Raw genomic sequence first — 10,325 nt, forward strand, 5'->3', positions numbered from 1 at the left:
CACTCCTAACTGCTATAGGGTGGAAGTGGTGAGTAAACTGAAAATAGAATAGTGAGGGGAGAGCTATCCCACAGCATGTCAAGTTTTATGGTCAGACCTAACATTCAGGTAACTATGAGAAGCATAACTGTTCCTATTCTGTAAGTAAATGCCTAAAACAGTAAGAATCCTTACATCAGTTTTCTTAATGATAATGAAACTCCACACAGATTGCAGCCCTCCATACACAGTTTTCTTTCTTTTCCTCCTCCCTCTCTCCTTGGTGGGATGCTGTGTCCCAGGCAGGCCAGGGAGCAAGGTGAATGGCACAGTACCAATGGTGCCGGAACATCTTTCCGAGGTTTTATTTTCAGCTCTCCTCTCTGGAATCTGAGGCCAGAGCAGGGGTTTCCTTGTGAAAGGGAGGGACTTCCACGGTGACCTTCCTACTGGTAGAACGGCAGTAGGGGGCCCCATCGGGTCAAGATGGGGACCTTGGTTGTAAGGCGGTGAGGACAGAGGCAGCCGGGCAGCAGCAGGTAGCCGGTGCCTTCCTCGGCAGCAGGCTGGCGCTCTGGCTCCAGGAGGCACGGGAAGTCAGCTCTCTGGGGGGCCCAGTTCGGATCGCCCTGGGCCAGGGACCAAGCATGGGGAGCTGCGTACACGAAGGGGCGGATACTGGTGCACCTGCATTTGTGCTCCTCGGTGCTCACGCGGTCCAGTGGTGGGAAGAAGCCGGGCTGTCCCAGGTCTCTGGCAGTCATGTAAGGTCTTTTGAAGGCAGGGTATCCATCCTTTAGCTTGGGGTTGAGGCTGGGGGTGAGCTTATAAAATTCTTTTTCCCTGAGCTGGGTGTCCACCTTCATTTGCTGTGGGAACAAATCACACATGAATGTAGGGCAGAGCGAGATGGAGGACGGGTGGCTTCCTTGGAAGTATCTACGACAGAGCACACTTTAGTAAACAATTTAAATTAGTTCTTGAATGGCGATATAAACAACAGAGGGAAATGCTGAAATAATACAGAAGGGTTAATCATGAAAAGTCTCGCCCATCCTCCCATCTCCAGAGGCAACCACAGTCACTAGGGTATTTTTGTAACTTTCTAGAAATATCATCTGTACATGTAGACATGTGTGTGTATATCCACCCCTTGGTTGGTGTATAAACAATGCACATTATAATTGAATTCTGCACTTTGATTCTACTAAATAACGTAGCTCAGAAGTTGTTCCACTTTTGTGTAGAGATTATTTTTAGTGCAGCTACCTCTAGGCAGAACAGGATGTCCTACATATAACTGATAAACGAAAGCTGTCCAGAATTTAAAGGACTCCTACAAATTAATAAAAAAAAGACAAGCAATTCAATAGAAAAATGGTCAAAAGACATGAACAGACATTTCACAGAATAGTAAATATTCATAACAAGTGAAAAGATATTGGGAAAATATTTCAAAGCCACCAAATTGGTAAAATTTTTAAATGTCTGGTATTGCCAAGTAATGGCAAGATTAGAGTCACAGGCGTGGATGCCTCTGCTGGGAAGAAAGACAATGATGCCACCACTGTGGAAACCAGGGATGTCCCCAGGGGCAACCAGTGCCACTCCAGGAATGGGTGACCTCTCGCACGTGAGGCTGTGCCGCATCTTCACAACAGTGTCTGGGGGCAGGAGGCTAACAAAAAGTAAAAACCCCAAATGTCTGCCACCAGGAGAAGGGCAGCCTGTGTGGCATACCGTGCCATGAGGACATGAAGACCATCCACATGTGCAGCAAAAAGCGAAGGTCACAGAAGATGCAATATGACCCAGCATATAATAAAGTTCCTATAGGTCAACCTAAACAATCTGTCTAGAAGTACACATACGTACAGGTGAAACGATTTCTTCTTAAAAACACATTCACACAAGGAAATGACTAGCCCCACACTCAGCACGGTAGCTATTCTGAAGGTGGGAGGCTGAGCAGGAGGGTGCAGTGTGTTTGCTTTGTCAGTGCTGTCTCACCCATTGGTGTATGTTATTTACACTCTTCTGTATGCATGACCTGTATATATCTCCACACACACCTATGCAGAAAAGACCTCTTAGACCTCCTGGCATCAGGGATTGTCCTAAGCAAGTGCCTCCGAGGTCCGCATGCATATAGAAATGAAATAAAGATGTTAGTGGGCATTTGAATGGAAGACAGTGCAGAGCGCTTCTTACCTCTTGCGGTGAGATGCTAGAGTACTTGCGCTTCCCGTGGTGCTGATAGTCGACCATGTAGGAGCTTTGGTAGATGTCTAAATCCACAGGGGCCTGAGGGCGAGTACAAACAAGGCGCTAATGCCCGCATTGGGAGCTCAGCGTGAGCGTGATCTGGCTTCTGCTGACCTTTCCCACGCACCCCCCCACTCCATGCCCTCTTCCTCCAGCCTCACGTCTTTCCTTTCTTCACAGGTGCCTGGCACATACACTTATCTCCTGCTAGAAACACTAGTTGCTCGCCTCACCGACTGACAAACTCCTACATTCCTCCAAGACCCAAATTAACTCTCTCCCTCACAACATCTCTCCAAGAGTCGGCCTCTCTCTTCTGCTCACCTGCACTTGTGTGCACTGCACTGACTTGACGAGTGCACTGGGTTAGGACCTCACCGTAGGCATTCCCTGCGGCCCCAAATCCCAGCACAGTGCCCCACACACCGAGGGTGCCTACTAAACGCATACCCAGTAAATAAATGAACCTCCAGAAAATTGTAAACCCTTAGCTTTCCTTTGCCCGTTTACAACAACAAACATTCCAGAGTCATGACCTGAGGGAGCCTCAGAGCCTAAGAACCCGGCCTTTCCCTGGCCTGTTTGCTGCCGACATTGAGATGGTCACAGGGGACAGAAACAGAAACCCAGGCACTCACCTTCAGGGGGCACACCACACGCGCCATCACAGACAACCTAGGCACAGACACACGGGTTAGCCCTGCTTCTACCGCAGGCAGGGAAAGCAGCCACTCCTCACAAGTTGTGCCGAGCAGACACGGGCCTCACCCCACCCTGTACATTATTCAGTCATCAGGGGTTGGCTGGCAGCAGGGATAAAGGGGTTGGTGGACAGGGGCCCTGGGACAAAAGGTCTGAAGCAGGACCGAGAAGGAATTCGAGCTGTGAGAATATCAGGTTTGCCTCTCAAGACAGGCAAGTGCAGCCTGGTCATGTTTAACAGCTGCTCTGGGGACGAGTAAGCCCGGCTACAGCACTGGCCAGTTTCTATGGGCACAGGTTCCACCGTGGCTATGTCAAGCTTGGAGCACAGTGTCACTGATGGGGAGTTTTGCAGATGTACCCAGACTGGGCCCTCAGAGCTGGAAGGCGCTGCCTCCAGCACAGGCCACACTGAACAGAAGCTCTGAGCTGCCGAGATGCAGGCAGCCGATTCAGAAGCACACACCATGTTTTCTAGTAGAGACGGGGGTGTCCAATGGAGGACAGTTGTGAGGCTTGGTATTCCAGCTAAACAAGAGCATGTGTGGGTCCAACCTTGGCCCTTGGCCCCAGCCCTGAAGTTCTGTGGTGAGGCCTTATACCTGGCACTGGGGAGCTCCCTGAACCCACCCTCACTTGTGTTCATGGACCCCGAGGTTCTCAATTGGTCCTCCACTTCGTTCTCAAGGAGTCCTGCCCTGCACTGCACTCTGCTCAGTGGGCTCTGGGTGCCAGACATCACCTGGCTCCTTGCCCCTTCCTTTTGTGTATAGACAGCCCCCCTCTTGGGGCTGGGACCAGCCCCTGCCCGTCTTGCTGCCGAGGGGGAGATGCTGCTCCTGCGCTGCTGACTTCAGGAGCCCGCTGCATGGAACAGCTCCGCCCACGGCCACGCCTGTCTTTGAGATGAGCCCTGACCTACATGTGCAGGCTGTTTGGGTCACAGACCCTGGGCATTGTGATTAGGTGACTGGCTAACCTCCTGCATGTCAGTGCCCTGTCCCTGGCCACCTTGCCTCGCAGCAAGCCACTGGTGTCCCAGCACACCTGGGCCACCATGAACCTGGCAGCTTCGGGAGGGGCCCAGGAGGAGAGCTTTCCAGCATCTGCAGAATCAGTCTATTTCCAGGAGAGGGGGACAAACAGACTCCCATGAGAAGTATGACATCAGACTGTGCATGACTGGATCCGTCTGATACCATCACCCCTCCAGGCCTCTGTTGCCTGAAAGGCTAGCTTATCCCACTTCCATTCATTAAAACTCCACCCTCTTTCACACTCACTGGGAGTATTGGCCAGGAGGTGGAGTAATTGGAACCCTTGAAATTGGGACCAGCATTGCTGGTGGGAATGTAAAATGGTGCAACAGGTGTGGAAAAAGCATGGCAGTTCTTTCAAAAGTTAACAGAGTTACTGATTGATCCAGCTATTCCACTTCAGTAAATACCCAAAAGGACTGAAAGCAGGGGCTCGAGAAGATGCGTGCACACCCGTGTTCACAGCAGCATCGCTCACAATAGCCAAAGGGTGGAAGCACCCACATGTCCATCCACAGACGAATGGATAAACAAGGCCTTACAGGCAATAGAATATGTTTCAGCCTTAAAAAGTAATGAAGTACTGACACATGTCACAACATAGATAAACCATGAAAACCATTATTCTAAGTGAAATAAGTCAGCCATAAAGGACAAATATTGTATGATTTCACTTATATGAGGTACCTAGGGTCATCAAATTGATAGAGACAGAATGTAGACTAGTCGTTACCAGGCACTGAGATGAGGGAGGAATGGAGAGTTAATGTTTAATGAATATGGAGTTTCAATTTGAGAAGAAAAAGTTCTGGAAATGGATGGTGCTGATGATTGCACAACATCATAAATGTACTTGATGCCAATAAACTGTACACTTAAAAATTGTTAAAATGAGCCCCGGCTGTGTGGTTCAGTTGGTTGGAGCATCAGCCCATGCACCTAAAGGTTGTGGGTTCGATTTCTGATCAGGGCACATGCCCAGGTTGTAGATTCAATCACTGGTCAGGGCACGTGTGCGAGGCAATCAATTGATGTTCTCTCTCACAGCAATGTTTCTCTCTCTCCTCCCCCTCTCTCTAAAATCAATGAAAATATATCCTCGGGTGAGGATTTTTTAAAAAGGTTAAAAATGAGGGAAGCATTAGAGAACTTGCTTCCTGGCAATTGTCAGTTTTGGCTCAAATAAACTCTTGTAAAAACTCTCCCAAAATGGTAAATTTTATGCTATTTACAATGTTTGTTTTTTTTTTAAATCCTCACCGAGGATATTTTTTTCATTGCTTTCTGGAGAGAGAGGAAGGGAGGGAGGAGGGGGAGAGAGATACATACACATCAACTGGTTGCCTCCTGCACGTGCCCCTACTGGGGCTGGGGAACCTACAACAGAGGTGTGTGCCCTTGACCCAGGAATCAAACCTGTGACTCATTGGTCCATGCGCTGACTCTAAAGACTGAGCAACACTGGCCAGGGCTGCTTAAAGGCCACTCTGTTTAAGGGCTACTTTCTCCATGGTCTCTCACCAGATGTCCCCTTTCACTTATTCAATCAATATTCATTGGGCCCTTATTGTGTATCAGGCACTGTTCTGAACCTTGCAGATGAACGAAATAGGTGGAAATCCTGGGTTGCACAAAGCTCATATTCCGGTGAGAGCAAAACTCAAAGTAAAAGTGATAAGCAGCGAGCCTTCGGCAAATCGGTGAGGTGACATGAGAGAGAGAAAGTGACTGCATCATGAGGACACTGAGTCCCTGGATACAGCCATGCATGAAGCTTGACTACATCTGGATTTTGCAGTTTGTATGAGCCAATATATTTCTTTTCTTGCTAAAGGCAATTTTAGTTGAGTTTATGTAACTTACAGCTAAAGCAGTCTCCACGAATTCAAGGTTGGGGAGCTAAGTAGTTATTCCTCATAACTGACTGGGGGGTCCTTTCGGTAAAGGTCTTACTCGCTTTCACGCCCCTCAGTGCACTGTCACACTTAGGGGTTAAAAAGTGCTTGTGAATTTAATAAAACTGAAGGAAATGGCAAAGAAGAGGGTAGAAACAGAATGGCTGCTGAGACAGCAGTAGAGGGGATGGCTAGATCATAAGTGATTTTTGTGCCTTAAGAATATATTTTTCAAGAAACTATTACCAAGTAGATTTGGAGTCCTGACTTAAAATCCTGAGACATTATCTTCATGTTTTTGGTAAATGATGTAAGTTCAAAAGAAGTCAGTTGGACCATCTGTAAAACATTCTAATGTCCACTTAGAATGAAAGTAGGATGTCACATAGATGTTTGTGAAGGTACTTGGTGTTCTCCATGGCAATAATCACCCATACTTTCTGAGTTTCTACACTATGCCAGATATTGTGCAAGGGTCTACAATTATAAGAATGAGATAAAACGAACAGTCTCAGTCTTAATGAAGTTATGGTATAATTGGGGACAAATGTATCTTATCTAATAAAAGAGAAACATGAAAATTGACCATACCTCCGCTATACTCACAAGCCACAGCCACAAGCCACGCCTGCCAGCCAATCAAAGCGACTATATGCAAATTAATCCAACCAAGATGCCAGCCAGCAGTCAGGGAGCTGGAGCAAGCAGGAGGCTTGGTTGCCCCGGCGATGGAGGAAGCCAAGCTTCCCTGCCTGCCCTGGCCCCTCCGCTCAAGGCAACAAAAGTTTCAATTATAGAAGATAAATAAATCCCAGATACCTGCTTCCAGCCAGCCTCCACTGGGAGCTTGGGTGGCTGGGGGCCCTGGCCAACCTGCAAACAGTCATCAGCCCCTCACCCAGGATGGCCACACCCTCATGGGGTGAGGGTCCCCGCTGGGGGGCTTGACCAGCTTGCAAATAGCCATCAGTTCCTCACCCAAGCTGGCCAGGCACCCCCACCCTGAAGGGGGTGTGGCCAGCCTGCAAACAGTCATCAGCCCCTCACCCAGGCTGGCCAGGTACCCCAGCAGGGACCTCCAACCTGAAGAGGCTGTGGCCAGCCTGCAAACGGCCCTCAGCCCCTCACCCACGCTGGTCAGGGGACCCCCACCCTGATCTGGGACACCCATCAGGGCAAACCAGCGGGCCCCCACCCGTGCACCAGGCCTCTATCCTATATAATAAAAGGGTAATATGCAAATTGACCCTAACAGCAGAACGACTGGGAATAACTGGTCACTATGACACACACTGACCACCAGGGGGCAGATGCTCAATGCAGGAGCTGTCCCCTGGTGGTCAGTGTGCTCCCACAGGGGGAGCTCTGTTCAGCCACAAGCCAGGTTGATGGCTGCCAGTACAGCGGTGGAGGTGGGAGCCTCTCCTGCCTCCTCAGCAGCGCTAAGGATGTCCGACTGCAGCTTAGGCCTGCTCCCTGCTGGCAAGTGGACATCCCCCAAGGGCTCCCGGGCTGCAAGAGGGATGTCTGACTGCCAACTTAGGCCCAATCCCCCGGGGAGCAGGCCTAAGCCAGCAGGTGGTCATCCCCCGAAGGGTTCCAGACTGCGAGAGGGCACAGGCCGGGCTGAGGGACCCCCCGCCCCCAGTGCACAAGTTTTTGTGCACCGGGCCTCTAGTTATATAAATAATCACACAAATGAGTCTTTAATTACAATTGTGACAAGTGCCATGAAGGATGTATATAGGATGTGGGGACCTGATCCAGTCTTGGGCCTGGTCTGGGAGGACTTGCCTCAAGCAGGGACATTTTCATTCAGTCCTAAACAGGAAGGAGAATTTTATGGGCTGTGTGGCTGCTGCCAGGCTGGAGGGAGGCTGGTCTTGGGTGGAAGAGAGACTGGTCTGCTCCAGCAAAGTGAGGTGGGACAAGGGCGGCTTCCGGCGAGGCTGGACAGGGAGCCGGGCATCATCCAGCACGTTGACTTTGTCCTGAGAATAGCGAGATGTACTGGGCAGGTGAAGCAGAAGAATGACTCATGGGAGGTGCATATAAAAAAGTTCACTGTTGGACAATGGTCTGTGTGAAGGGAACAGAGGATATAGGGATAGGAGTCTGCAGGCCACTGCATGACAATGGTGCCTGGGCAGACTGGGAGAGGTGCAGTGGGTATGGAAAGTGTGATGGATTCAAGAGCCGTTTTGGAAGTAAACGCTATAGAATTTGATCAGTATTAGAAAGCAGCAGGGGCAAGTCAGAGGAATCAAGGATATTTGGAATGAGTCACTGGGCAGTGACAGTCCTTTGGGGAAGTGAGACATGCTGGGGGAGGAGCCAACCTGGAGCAAGACCTTGGGGTTGTGGTTGTGCAGCCTGTGTGGCTTCCAAAGGGAAAAGGTGAGTTGACACCTGGATAAAAGGATCTGTAGGTCAGGGAAGAACACTCTGGACATGTGTTACACACTCTGGAGCTGCTGGTGATAGGGATGGCATTGAAGTTAGCAGAGAAGTGTTAACATATTTGGGCACTGTACCTCCCACACAGCCCTGCGCTGCCATGCTGCCCTAAGAGCATCCTTCCTTTGCCTCCATAAAGAGCGGTCAAGGGCAGCAGGAGGGAAATCAGGCCAGAGGAGTGAAAGGTCAGGGGGTCCATGTACTCAGGCCTCTTTTGAGTCCCCTGTGCTTGCTGCCTACGCTGTAGTGACGTCTCTGCTGAATCTCTTGGCTTCAGAATCAATGTGCAATATTCACCCAAATGCCTGCAGGCACTCACTCAGCAGGCCCGCAGGTCTCCTCAGGGCCTCAGGTCCCTGGATTTTCACGGGCAATTGGAATACTTCCTCCGTCCAGACAACAATGTAGCTTTCAACTTTTGTAAACTTGCACTGAAACACTGCAAAATGTCATGTCATGTCGTACCTACGACTTCTAAGTTTTTACAGTGTGATACAAATTATTTTCCCAAAGTACAAGACACAGGGGAGTTGCCCATGGTTCTGGATGTCTTTTCAGCAACATGTGAGGGCAGATATTTTCAACGTTTAAAAAGAATGAAAATAAACAAGAAAGCAAGTCCTGCGCTTTTTTTTTTTAAGTCTAAATTTACACACAAGAGTTGGGTTCAAATTGTCTGGAATAAGAGAAACTAAATTGTGTAATAGAAACTGATATGAGTGTATGTGTAAAAGCATGGCCTGCGCGATGCAAATGTTGCTAAAAAGCACACGAAAGAAGGTGGTGTGGACAGGACTCAGTGTGATGTGTCCAAAGCACAGGGCTCACCCCAGGCTCCCTCCCCCAGGAGAATAGTCACCTCTAAACCTTCTCTTTTTTTACTGATAAAATAGTTGGCTCAATACATATTCACAGTTAGATGGGAACACATAAAGGAAGAGGGAAACCATGTACAATGACTTGGCATATGGCTTGGTATGCTGCAGGAGTTTCCTTATTGCAACCTTCATTCATTTGAGAGAGATTCCACTTGGTCTTCTCTGGAGGAAAAGCTAGGCCCCCGTTTCTGTCTACGCAAATTCAGCGCGTTAATATTGTTAAATCACAGGAGGAAATTCTTCTCCCAAACCAGAAGCCCTTGAGTTCCTCCAAGTTTATATTAAAGGGATTACAATCCATTTCCTCCCTAATACGCTAATGCGCCATGGGAAGCCCTCAGGCCAGGAATTAAAGCATTTACGCCTTTAATTAGGAGCGAACCTCCCCTTAGAGCCTGAAACACAAACAGCAAGTCTACACTACAAAGGCCTCCTCCCAGACCGGGATATTGATCCCTCTCCTGGAGCCAGGAGCCTCCCAGGGTTTGGGTTTAGCAAGCAAGGCCACCTTCCCCAAAGTGGGTGCCTTCGCCTGGAGGGCCCTCTGCAGAAATAGAAACCCCTTCCCATGAAGAACAAACAAACAAAAGCAGCAGCAGAGTTAATGGGACTCAGCCCAGGGTCACAGCGGGCAGGAGGGCCCGGGAAGCACCGCCTGATGCTGGATTGTCCCGCAGCCTTTAGCTTGCAAGTGGAGGCTCTGAAAATCAAGACACCGTTTGTGCGTCAGAGAGGTCATCACATGGAGGTTCACCAAACACAGCGGCCACCTTTTCCATTTCAGATTCATAGAGAGCAGCTGGGTCACACAGAACAGGGTTCCTCCAGGAGCAGCCCAGTGACTGTCTGCTTCAGAGTGCCCTGGGATACATATGAAACCCAGGCTTCTGCTGCCGCCTTCTGTGTCAGAGCCTTGGGCAGAAGGACCCAAGCCCTTGGTACCTGGTAACAAGCTTCATTGGTGATTCCTGTGACTCTCCTGCAGGCACAGGAGGGAACTGTGGCTGACTGGGCCACCCCTGCTCTTCACAGGGGAGGGAGCTACGTTCCAGAATCTTCCAGGGACGTGTTCGGACAAGCAGGGCCCAGGCTGGGATGGGGTAGCATGGCAG

At 49.6% G+C, this 10,325-nt stretch overlaps 1 protein-coding gene across 1 annotated transcript; it reads right to left on the reverse strand.

Moving 5' to 3' along the window:
* Window positions 1-425: 425 nt before the first annotated feature.
* SPMIP9 (sperm microtubule inner protein 9) lies at window positions 426-2,909 on the reverse strand. Its single transcript, XM_070403473.1, has 3 exons — window positions 2,883-2,909; window positions 2,191-2,283; window positions 426-848 (listed from the first exon to the last, which is right to left on the reverse strand). Exons 1-3 carry the CDS (start codon window positions 2,907-2,909, stop codon window positions 426-428), a joined length of 543 nt encoding a protein of 180 aa, XP_070259574.1.
* Between the last annotated feature and the right edge of the window lie 7,416 nt (window positions 2,910-10,325).

Source organism: Myotis yumanensis, unplaced genomic scaffold, assembly GCF_028538775.1.
Source record: "Myotis yumanensis isolate MYYU_CA2020_CCGP unplaced genomic scaffold, mMyoYum1.0.hap1 SCAF_2, whole genome shotgun sequence".
In the NCBI taxonomy this organism is placed as follows: Eukaryota; Metazoa; Chordata; class Mammalia; order Chiroptera; family Vespertilionidae; genus Myotis; species Myotis yumanensis.